Consider the following 12316-nt stretch of genomic DNA (forward strand, 5'->3'; position numbering starts at 1 on the left):
CTGGAGTGACTCCTTTCAGAATGACCCCCCACAGCAGAGGCAGCTTGCCTGCTTGGAATCGCCAAACTAAAGCATCGTTTGTTGGGCATGAAGGCGGAGAACACGGGGGACCAGCACTCCCACGACGCAGGGTCCTGCGTCCAGGGCTTCTCTGTGGCAGAAAGGTCGTGCTGCCGAGCGTCCTCGCGTGATGAGGCGGGGTCACCTCAGCCCGCCTCCTGGTGTCAGCTGTAGCCCCATGGATGGCATATTTTCCAACTACCCCAACTCTGCGCCAACTTATATCCCAACTTGTAGCTGCCTGCGGATGCCTCCACCTGCATGACCACCAGCATCTGGGCACCTCCCGCCCCCGTCTTCCGCAGAACTTTCCAGCTCAGGCTGCCCCAGCTCTGCACACAGCTGACCCTCCGTCTCTCGGCTTCACCCGCCTTCCTTCCTGCCTGCCCCTTTCCCGCGTTCAGTCATTGCAGAGTCTTCTCAGGTCTGTCTCCGGCTCCCACCCTGAAGTCTTTGTTCGCACGGTCACCGCCTGCTACTCTTGCCCAGACTCTTGGAATTGTTTTTGAACTGGCCTCCCTTCCTGGGTCCCTCCTGTAAAGTCACTGTCCACTGCCCCAGGCTGTGCTGCATCTCACTGTTGGAGAGGCCCAGGCAGCATCATGGAGTGGGCTGTGCTGGGAGGAGGTGGACAGGTTGTCAGAAGGAGAACGTGAGCAGTGTAGGTGGGAAACTGCCATTATCGTGTACCCGCTCCGTGTAAACCCAGGGCTGCCCCTCAATCCTGTTCACCGTATCTGTTCCCGCAGTATCAGAATCAGGTTCCTGTTACCCTTTGGCGTGTAGCCAACTGTCAGCCCCAGGTGGTGGAAATTCAGAAACTGAGGCACTTAGAGGACCTGTTTGCAGAGTTGACTGACTGATTTTTTCACAAGGCCTGATCAGCTAGTTCATAGAGCTGTGATTGCTTTAATTTTCTAACAATAAAAGCCTTTTTGCAGTTGAGGGGGGGAAATGGATTATACTTCATAAAGCAGTGTTGCTGTGCTTAGTTGCTCAGTTGTGTCTCTTTGTGATCCTATGGACTGTAGCCTGCCAGGCTCCTCTGTCTATGGGATTCTCCAGGCAAGAATACTGGAGTGGGTGGCCAAGCCCTCCTCCAGGGCGATCTTCCTGACCCAGGGATCAAACCCGTCTCCTGTGTCTCCTGAATTGGCATGTAGATTGAGTCATGGGGGAAGCTCTCAGATCAAATGCCCTCCTTGCAAGAACTTCCCCTGGAGCTGGAGCAGGGCTGTGGGCGGGCAAAACCGTCCCTGGCTGAGCCCAGAGATTCTTCCTGGCTTCCTCCCAGCCCTTGGATCCGCTTCCTAGTTCCAGCCCCACTTCCCACCTCCTCAGGGTGCCGGGCCTCTGGCCTCTGACTGTGACTAGTTGTCCTGTCCCACTTGTTTCTTCTTCATTCTCTCCTGTCCGCACCTGGGCTGTCACATCCGTCCCTTGCCTCTAGGGCACCTTCTCTCATCTCTTAGTCTTATCCCAAAGTAACATTTTTTTCCTCTTGGTCCTCTAATATGTGACTGGGGTCAACCTCGCAGCATTTATCACTTTCTGCCCTGCATGACAGCCATCTGGGTACTGGACCGGCTTCCCGCGCTAGACCATGAGCTCGTGGAGGGTGAGGCCTTGCCCATCTGCACGTTCTTCAAGTGCAGACGCAGTGCCCTGCACCCCGTGCCTGTGTGGAGCAGGTGCCAAATCAACATTTGTGGAAGCAAAGCAGCGGTGGTGGGTGTGTCCTTAATCTAAGTGCTGATAAAATTTAGCGTATACCTGGCATGCACGTGTGTGTGCGCACAGGAGTGAGGGGCGGTCCTCTCTGAGGAGGCCCCCCTCTGGCAGGGCACCTTCGTGGGTGGTTACGGCTGTGTCCCCCTGAATCTCAGCAGGTGTGGCTGAGCAGGGCCCCCTGCAGAGGCAGTGCCCCCAACTGGGGAGAAAGCCAGTTAGGGTGTCTTGAGCTTGAAAGCACAGGAACTGCGGCTCCAGCTAGGTTAGCAGGAGAGCATCACCCGGAAGTAGTCCTGGGGCGGCCAGGCCCCAGTTCAACCCCGAGGCCCCAGATGCCGACCCATCGCCATCAAAATGGCTGCACGCACTCAGCTGCACACACTTAGCTCCACGCGGAAGGGAGCAGGCGTTCCCTCGGTGGCGCCTAATGTTATTGGCCAGAAAACCCTCCCCAGATTCTGCAAGACCAGGCATGACAGGGAGCTTGGCCTGGCTGGGCCCGGGCTGAGTGGGGACAGCTGGCATCTCCCTGGGGAGGGGTGGGGACGCCCCCAGGCAGCGCTGGCTGCAGAAAACACCCATCACAGGGCATCTTTGGGGGAAGTCGGGTGGAATCCTTGAGTAACAAAGCAAAACGTGCTGTTCTGTAGCGGGGCCATCCTAACCTAACATCGTGTCTTCATTTGCGCCACGTATATTCCTAATTCCTCTTTATAACAGAAGTTAGTAAGTTGCTGTTTTTATACTTTGTCTCCCTTCACTCTGGCCCATAAAAGGCCTCTTTCATGAATGCACAGTAATCGAGTTTGTGTCACCCAGTATCAGTTTAAATAAGAGTCAACATACTAGCTTTTATTTTTCCTTTAATGTCGTCCCAAATAAACAGGAGTGGCAAATGGACTTTGAGAAATTTTCTCAGCATCTCAAACTGCCTTTCAGAAGAGGTTTCCATCAATTGTAAAAATCCAGGGGAAGAGCTTTAAAAAAAATCCTAAGCAGTAGAGCCACAACCCTAAAACAATGCAGTGCAGGTTTTAAACACAACTTTTGTTTAGAGTTTAAAATTAGGCAGGAAAACGCACGGCCAGTGCCGGTCTTCAGTTGTGTGTTTGTGTAGCCTCTTTTCATGGATGAGGCAAGCCAACATTTTTCTCCCGATAATCAGTTTTTCTTGGGCATTCCCATACATTGTTTTCTCCAGGCTAAATGCATTTCCAAATTCAAAGTTGATTAGACATGCTACATGTTTGCATCGTGTCATAAGATGCCTCTGACTCCGTAACGCCTGATTTAATTGTAGATGTGGAGACTTGCAGAAGCAGCCAGCCTCCCGGCTCTCCTTGGCAGAATCCAGCCTGAGCACAGCTGTCAGGACAGCTGGCCTCTGTCTCACGGGGCTGAGCACATGGCTTCCCCCAGAGTCTGTTACCATCTCAGGGCCAGTGGGATTCTGTCCTGATCTCCAGGACTTTCTCTACAGAGGTCAGTTCTGTTTTTCCCACCTTTCATGGCTGCTCATTGTTGCATTTTATCTTGCCAGTGGTCACACCTTTCCACTTTGATACATAAGAAATTTTCTTCTGATGAAACTCCGAATGTTGCTTGGCTTGTTACGTGGTGTGTGTGTGCCAAGTCCCTTCAGTCATGCCTGACTCTCGTGACCCCATGGACTGTATCCCGCCAGGCTCCGCTGTCCATGGGATTCTCCAGGCAAGAAAGTTGGAGTGGGTTGCCATTTCCTCCTCCAGGGGAACTTCCCGACCCAGGGGCTGGCGCTCATTTTCCTTTTCTGCTGGGCTTTTTTCTAGCTGCAGAGAGCAGGGGCTGCTCTTCGCTGCGGGGCTTGGGCTTCTCACTGCGATGCTTCTCTTGTTGAGACTCCCAGGCTCTAGAGCACGGGCTCAGTGGTGGTGACACACGGGCTCAGTTGCTCCCTGGGGGTTGCTGGGTCATATGGTAGCTCCATGTTTAGTTTTTTAAGGAGCCTCCACACTGTTCTTCATAGTGGCTGCACTAATTTACATTCCTACCAACAGGGAGGAGGGTTCCCTTTTCCTCACCCTCTCCATCACTTATATGTAGACTTTTTGATGATGGCCACTCTGACTGTGAGGTGATACCTCATTGTAGTTTTGATTTGCATTTCCCTAATAATATGTGATATCGAGCATTTTTTCCATGTGCTTCTTGGCCATCAGTCATCTTTGGAGAAATGTCTGCCTGGTTTTTGACTGGGTTATGTGATTTGATATTAAGTTGTGTGAGGTGTCTCTATATTTTGAAGATTGTCAGTTGTTATCATTTGCAAATGTGTTCTCTGGGATATCTTTTCCTCCTGTCTATGGTTTCCTTTTGTGTGCAAAAAGTTTTAATTAGGTCTCATTTGTTTTTGTTATTCTAGGATATAGATCCAAAAGATATTGCTATGATTTATGTCAAAGAATGTTCTGCCTATATTTCCCTCTGAGAGTTTTATAGTATCTGGTCTTACATTTAGGTCTTTAATCTGTTTTGAGTTGATATTTGTATATGATGTTAAGAATGTTCTGACTTTGTTCTTCTACGTGTAGTTGTCCAGTTTTCCCAGCACCACATATCAAAGAGACTGCCTTTTTTCCATTTCATATTCTTGCCTCCTTGGTCATAGATTAACCATAGGTGCATGGGCTTATTTCTGGGCTTTGTATCCTGTACCATTCATTGATCTTATGTGTCTGTTTCCTTGCCAGTACCATACTGTTTTGATGACTGTAGCTTTGTAGTATAGTCTCAAGTCAGGGAACTAGATTCCTCTGGCTCTGTTTTTGTTTCTTATGATGGCTTTGGCTTATTTGGGTGGGGTCTTGTGTGTTTCCATACAGGTTTTTAAAGCTTTTGTTCTAGTTTTGTGGAAAAGTGCCATTGGTAATTTGATAGGGATTGCATTGAATCTGTAGATTGTCTTGAGCAGTATGGTCATTTTAAAAAAAATTTTAAAAAACATTTGTTTGTTTGGCTGTGTTAGGTCTTAGTTGGGCTCATGCAGTGAGTAGGCTTAGTTGTCCTGTGGCATGAGGGATCTTAATTCCCCAACCAGGGACTGAACCTGTGTCCCCTAGCATTGCAAGGTGAATTCTTAACCCCTAGACCACCAGGGAAGCCCCTTTATGTAAACTTCTTATGCAAAGAAATGAAGCCATGCTCTAGTCAGTCAGTCAGTTCAGTTGCTCACACCTGAGGCAGAGGCAGGAACTCGTCCCTGGTACTTGGAAAGGAGAGGCCAGTTGGAGCTGGGCTGGTGGGTAGGCCCTCTGGCTCCGGGCGTCAGCGGCCTGGGGGCTGCAGGGCCGGGAGGCGTTCTCCACACCCTTCCTGGGCCTCTGGGCAGGACCCCACCCTGGCCCCCACAGCACCTTCAGTGCAAGTTCACTCGTTCATTCTGGCATGAAGTTTTCGGTATTAAAACTTGCTGAAGGAAAAGGTCTAGGTGTTGATACCTAATAGTCACCAAAGCCTAACTGTGCAAAAGAAAATCTTGAGGTCGTGGAATGAAATGTCTTTCTAAATAAAGGACACTCTTGTTCGTACACTTGTAAGAATTAAAAAGTAAAAACAAAAAACACCCCAATTTATTTACAAAACAAGTTCTTTTGTTTTACAAAAATTACCCCAAAAAGTGACAAAAATAGAAATAGCTTCTCAGACTCTTGGGAACTACTTCTAAGTGACCGAGGAGTCAGAACCTGGAGGCTCCCTTCCAGGAGGGCCCTCAGGCCAGGGTCTGGAGCAGCAGGATCTTCTCGTTGACGCAGAACCTGTGCAGCACCAGCATCAGGCTCTCCCCGCAGCGGGACACCTGGCGCTCCATGGCCAGGCGGAAGTCCTCCTTCACGCCCTTGGTGATGCCCCGGGTGACCGTGTGGTGCCTGGCGGGGCGGCGACAGGGAGACAAACGGACGGTTGGTTAGCACGGCCGCACAGGTCCAAGGTCCCGGGGCAGGAGAACAGCCTGCCTCAAACCTAGCAGAAAGCTTTGGAAAGAAAAACGCCCTGACCAAACAGCACCCCCCGCCCGGTCCGTCTTGGAAAGACTCAGAACCGGAGCGTCACCTTCCCCACTCGGAGCAAGGCTGTTCTATGTGCCTGAGCAGGTCCAGCGAGACGCCGCCTGCCTGCCTCTGGCTCCCGCAGCTCTGACACTGGGCTCCCGACCCGCACACGGTTCGGTGACGCGGGGCCCACTGCTCAGGCCACATGGCTCTCAGGCCCAGCCAGGCCGGCCTCGGGGGGCAGGTCGCCCAGGCGGGGCTGCGGCTGTAACCCCCGGCTGGGGTCCCTGCACAGCCTGGGTCACCAACACGACTCTGTTCCCCACGATGCCAGGCCTACGTGCAGGAAGCGGGCACAGCTGGGGTCCTGAGATGCGGGTCTGACACGGACACAGGGGAGCAGAGTCCCTGAAGGAGAGCCTCCTCAAGGTCGGGGGGGGCCGGGAGCCCTCGCTCGGGGAAGCACAGGCAGGTCGCTCAGGGTGCCCTGGAGGGTGTGCCTCAGAGAAAGGGGTCACAGAGGGACCCCGGACACCAACATGAAGGAAGGAAAAGAAACACCTAGCAAAGTCCAGTGGGTTCAAGTCAGAGGAAAGGAGCTGTAACCACCTGCTGGGTGATGGGGTGGATTCAGACCAACACAAGGCGCCCCCATCCCCAGCCCTCTGCCTAACTCCCCTCAGACAGGCACAGGGATTCAAAACTAGACTTTGAGGGTACTGGCCAAAATTAAAAGGTTTGACACCACTCTTAAAATGTTTCTGTTTTTAAAACCTGAATCATATAAAGTAAGAACAATAGAAGTGAAAAGCTGCAGTGTAACAGAAGGGGAAATAGAAAACCCAGGCTTGGTTAGCAGAGCACTGTACTACAGGCTGCCCCACACGCCCACGGGCAGTGCACAGAGCTGCACAGCGCTCAGCAGCACAGCCCGGACAAAACTCAGGGCTCTGTGGACACTTGTAGCCAGGTCCGGCTGCTGGCCTTGGCAGGGAGGACACAGGGTCAGTGAGCCCTACTGGGGGTACAAGCAGCCCCTCTGTGCTGCCCTGAGATATGGCTCTTGAGGGACGCAGCCTGCAGCCCCAAATGAGAGCCCGCCCTCTGACCCAGTGAAAGACACTGGTGTTTGCAGACCCTGAGTGAAGGGCATGGGTGCCTCCAACCAAAGGCTCCCCTTCATGCTGGTAATCACAAAACGCCGTGTGCCGCTGGGCATGGGCCCAAGGCCAGACTGTTTCCATACATGAAGAGCAGTACAACGTAATTATATTTCTATCAGAGTTTCTATTGCTCTGGTAAGTTTGGATGAAAAAGAGAATGAATTAGTTTTTGTGGTTTAAGACCAGGATAAACCAGCTAATAAACGTTGTGTCCTGCCTACCAGTTATTTTCAATTCAGAAAGGTGAGGTCAGTGTCAGGAAAATACCTCTGCTAAAGCCAGCTCACTGAGGCCAAACCCTCAACCCTGGGCATGAATTTAGAAATCCCAGAATAAAAATTTACTTCTGAGTTTCGCTATCCTTAAACATTTATCACCAAATGCCTTATGTTTTATGAAAAGAGAATCGTAGTTCAGTGCCTGATCTGATGTGTGCTTAATCTGACACACTTTCATATAATGTTCACTTATTTCCAGATCCATAATGATTTTTAAATTGAACACAAAAACACTGGCAACTTATGGAAAAAAATAAGAAATGTTAACAATATTACAACCAGATGGCTTGCCAAGGAATGCAGAACAAATTAAAAAATTAAATAAAGCATGAAGAAAGGGCACCGAGGAACGAAGAGCTGAAATCCATGGGCGGTAAGACATGTCAACAAACAGCACACTATGAGCAGGCGTGTCCGTGTGGTACCTGTCGGCAGTCTGTATGCTGGGCTGAAGCACAGGGAAGAATTCCTGCTGCAGTAACCCCATGGGAGGGCTAGAAGGCCTTTAAAAAACAGCAAACAGCGGCATTCAAACACCCACACCGACTCAGCCTGCACTTAAAAAACAACACTCCAGAGAAAATGTATGAGACGGGGGGCTGGCTGCACACGGCTGGCAGCTCCGGGCCCCGCACGGCAGCTTCGGGAGGACGGGCCCCCCCGCTACACGTGTGCCCAGGCCCAGGCTCAGCCCGCTGAGATCTGGTGTAGAAGGGGCGCTGGGGAAGAGGCTGGTGCGGTGCCCCGGGAGAGCCACAGAGGGGCAGGCCCCCACGCCTGTTGTGACCACGCCAGTCCCACAGAGCAACCTGGCAACGTTTCTGAACCATTGCTGATGGGACTGAAGCCCCACGTGTAAGAGGCCCTTCTGAAAAGACGGACGGGACTGGCCGTGTTTCTGGTAAAGTCTGAATTTAAAGCTCACAAGGCAGCGAGAAAAGCAACGGGGTGGGGGACAACGCGAGTCTGGGCCCTGGCTTCGTGGGGTGCTGGGACAGTCACATGTTGGCCAGGGCACTGGCCTGCGCCCAGCTCAGGGCACCCGTGGGGAAGGAGCATCTGGGTCGCTCAGCCGAGTGCCTCCAGGGCACAGCCAGCGTCCATGGGGAAGCACTTCTCTCCTTCAGATACGAGAGGGCGACCCGCAGAGCGCAGACCCAAGCTGGTCCCTCCTGCTGTCAGGCCCTGGCACTTGCCCCACGCCAGGATGGACCTGCGGCCTCGCCCAGGCCTGGGGCAAGGAGGGGCTGGCCTCTGCTCCCCGCATCTCTGCACTCAGCTGCGGGGACCCCCGAAAGACCTGTAATGGCTGCGGATTATTTGTTTGCGAACCAAAAGGAAAAGGAATGGGATGGTTTCACTCGAGATTCTAACTGCACCTCAGCTGGCTCAGGCGGCCCGCTTCTCTGCAGCGGTTTCTCATCAGAAATTTGTCAGGCAGGTTTCAAGTGAATTCTGAGACTCACACAGTCAGCTCACTAAGCAGAAGCCCCCATGCCTGCTTCCAGCCTGACAGAGGAGCAGGTTTCCTAGGAAGCTGAGTGGTCTTCTACAGGGCGTAGGGCGTTAGAAGAGACTTAAGGGTTATACTAACCGTGGGCGGGGCACAGTTCATCCTCAAAAGCCTAGAAATGCCTGCTGTGTCTCTGCCTCGCCCTGAACACCCCACAGTCAGTCATGCTGGCTGTCCAACGGCCCCGGCCTTCACTCTTGTCCGAGGGCTGGTCTGCACATCCCCATGTCTTGAGCAGCTCAAGAGAACTGGCTGAAGAAGGAAGGGTCAGTCTTGATTGTCTGACAACCCCGTCTGACACCTTCCACAGCTGAGCATCAGCTTACTGGTGGGAGGATTGTTAAACTTAGGTTTAACCTTAACTAAATGGAGTTGATCCAGCTGAGGCTGTCTCTATATTATGACAGTTTGTATGGTGTGGGTTAATGGGAATTAAAGGAAAAGTTATTCAAAGTTATGTTTGTGAATCCAGCCTCAAAACTGGGTAGTCACAACACAAAACGGGTTACCTAGGTTCCCATGTCAAAAAGCCATCTTTGTTCTTAAACACCGTTAAGAATATTTTGAACCAGGCAGTTATCTTCCCCAGGTTCAAGGGAAGCTAACGGAAGCTAAGTGAGCCATCTGGCGCACTTGCCTAAGGCAGCTAATGTGTACAGGCCTTGTGTCTGCATGCTAAATCTTCAGAATATTTAGCGACATCTGCAAGATGAAGGACAAGCACACCCCCTCGCCGTATCTTCCCACTCCTGACAAGATGCCATGTGGGCTGCGCCCAACCCTGAGGTTTAGGGAATCCAGAAGGAACGCCTCTCACTTCCCTCTCCTGGCATTTCTAACACCCTCCATGGATGGAACAAGATGCAAATTCCCGCTTTCAACTGGAAACTTGTCCCTTTCATGAGGGAGGAAAAGGAGCTGGTCCAAGCCTCAACAGCACTTGGCTCTCCCTCGGGTCTCGGTCTCCTGCAGAGACGGAGACCCTGAGTTGCACACGCGGACCGTGCAGGATGCGGAGGGGGACCACACGTCACACCATGCGTGGCCATCTACAGCGAAGAGGATGCACTGTCCACACCGCGATGAGGACTGGAGGGCAGAAGCGGGGGTCATGAGCTATTTAAAAATCATAAATGGTCACTGACTTCATCCAGGTGTAGGGGGCCTTGTCCAGACCAAGCCCCAGCCTCGCTGCAGAGGTGGGGGGGGGCACCTGATGTGAGCGGGCGGCTTGCTGGGGAGGGCCTGAATCACCACTGAAACCCGAGTGCAGTGTGTAAATCAAGTCTGCAGGTTTTTCCTAATCCAGCACAACTGTGACGAAGCATGGCTTTTCTTAATGAAAAGTGTTCTAATCAGAAATTATAGAATCAGTCTGTACGTTTTAGAAGGAAAAAGATTCCATGAATGAGACTTTCATCTGGTGAAAAAAGTATCAAAAGTGACAGAACTACCCCAATTTAAACACGCTTCCATCAGAAATGTAGTTAAGGGAATGCCAAGTTCAAAAGGATCCCTGGCGTCAAACCTTCTTAAAAACACTGTTTGGATTCCTTCCTACTACATGTCTGAAAGCTACAGAAATTTACAAACATTTCCAACACGCACACAGGGCGGGAGACAGGGGTGCTTACTTGATCAGCATTCCTTGATTGGGCAGCAGTTCCAGATGGATCTTCCCACCTTCCTGAGTTCTCAGGTAGGCGAACTCCTCCAGCATGTCGATATCTGAGGCCAGAGTCAGGGAACCATGGGTGAGAGCCAGGAGCCCTGCTCTCTCGGAGGCTGGCACGGGCCCGCAGCTCCTGGGTAACTGGCCCATGGCCACCCCACCAGCAACCCAGGCCTGCCTGAGTCCAAACCAACAATTCCTACGCCAACCAAACTCCCTCCCAAAGAGAATTACGGTTTTCATATAGATGGTTAAACAGTCTGTACAGTCATAAAAGCAACACCTTTTGCTTTCTTAGTAAGAAATGAAAGAAAAAATAAAGGGGGGAGCGGTGGTAGGGGTGTTATCTCCACCCCTCTACCTCTGCTGCTGTCACTGCTGCTGCGTCGCTTCAGTCACGTCCGACTCTGTGCGACCCCATAGACGGCAGCCTACTGGGCTCCTCTGTCCCTGGGATTCTCCAGGCAAGAACGCTGGAGTGGGGTGCCATTTCCTTCTCCAGTGCATGAAAGTGAAAAGTGAAAGGGAAGTCGCTCAGTCGTGTCTGACTCTTCGCGACTCCATGGACTGCAGCCTACCAGGCTCCCCCGTCCATGGGAGTTTCCAAGCAAGAGTACTGGAGTGGGGTGCCATTGCTTTCTTTTCTACCCAAAGGTTAAGAAACACTGCTCTAGGCACCTGGACAGGGATGTCAGACTCCTTGCAAATGAAAACTAGCAGGTAAGAGAAGCAAGTGTGAACACCAGACCTTGGATTCTAAGGTGGCTTCTCCCTGATCATCAGGACCAAGGCCAACACTCCCCGTCATGAAAGCAGGTGCCGGTGGGGCAGCGTCTCTGGGGGTTGCTCAGCACACCTGTGACCACGGACCCCGGGGGCCCCCCTGGACGGAGGCCAATGAACGACCACATCCCGCAGCCCATCCGCCACTGGGGGCCCTCAGGCATCCCGGGTACCTTCCGAAGAAGTGGAAAAGGGACCAGGGCTGCTGACATTCCCGACTCCTCTCTGAGGTCTCTCCTTTCACAAGACTGACAGCCACGATCCCATCTCAGATCACCGCTCCTCCTTTCTCCCTCACATCACTGACACCACTATTTCTCCCCCAAAGGGTTCGCTCATTTTTGTTCCATGCATTTATCCTTTAAAAAAAAAAAGAGATTCTTCTACTCAGACAGGGGAAAGGATACTTGTGACGTAATTGAAGAAGTTCTCGTACTGGAAGTTCCCTTGCTGGCAGATCTTGCTGACGGCTTTCAGGAAGAGCGTCTCCCCCCGCGGCCACTCGTGCTGCAGCAGGACGATGACGTGGCCCAGTGCCATGTCGTCCCTGCTGTCCGTGAAGGCTCTCAGCTGCGGACACAGGGCGGGGGGCGGGGGGGCGTGCAGTCACAGGGTGACCGAGACCGGCGGGGAGGGGCCCAGCCAGGGGACCCGGCCCCCAGGTGCCCGGGCAGGCGTCCTGGTGGGAGTGGGTCACGGAGGTGGGGATGGAGGCTCTGAACGTGGGGTGAGGCGGGAGGAAGCTGAGCACCAGAGGGAAGGCTCAGGGGCTTCTCTTAAGGGGCTGGGTGGGGGGTGGAGGGCGGGCCAGAGGCGCCCTTGGAGAGAAGGTCTGAGGACACCCGAGGACGAGGACGGTGCAGGCGGGGAGGAGGCAGGAACGTGAAGTGAGAAATTGTCACAGGGCTTCCTGGTCAGGATCAGCAGTCCTGCCTAAAGTCACTCCAAGCTGCTTCTGCCTCCCGGTACAGACCAAGAGCGAGGGCTGGGGATTGGCGCCCTGAGGCCTGCCCGTCCGACCCTGGCCGCCCCAGCCCTGTCAACCATCCTGAGACGCCGCAGCTCTGGGGGCCTCGCTCTAGGATGAT

At 52.7% G+C, this 12316-nt stretch overlaps 1 protein-coding gene across 3 annotated transcripts in view; it reads right to left on the reverse strand.

The window, feature by feature from the left end:
- Window positions 1-5398: 5398 nt before the first annotated feature.
- Window positions 5399-12316, reverse strand: part of INTS10 (integrator complex subunit 10) — a 30996-nt gene continuing 24078 nt past the window's right edge. For 2 of the 3 annotated variants that reach the window (XM_040243268.1, XM_040243270.1), the window contains 4 exons: window positions 11636-11798; window positions 10408-10501; window positions 7686-7763; window positions 5399-5696 (listed from right to left, as the gene is read on the reverse strand). In XM_040243268.1, the coding sequence (XP_040099202.1) occupies window positions 5540-5696; window positions 7686-7763; window positions 10408-10501; window positions 11636-11798 (492 nt within the window). In that variant the 3' untranslated portion in view covers window positions 5399-5539. The remainder of the gene's footprint in view (window positions 5697-7685; window positions 7764-10407; window positions 10502-11635; window positions 11799-12316) is intronic. The other variant, XM_040243269.1, reaches the window with a different exon arrangement.

This window comes from Oryx dammah, unplaced genomic scaffold, assembly GCF_014754425.2.
Source record: "Oryx dammah isolate SB20612 unplaced genomic scaffold, SCBI_Odam_1.1 HiC_scaffold_7, whole genome shotgun sequence".
In the NCBI taxonomy this organism is placed as follows: domain Eukaryota; kingdom Metazoa; phylum Chordata; class Mammalia; order Artiodactyla; family Bovidae; genus Oryx; species Oryx dammah.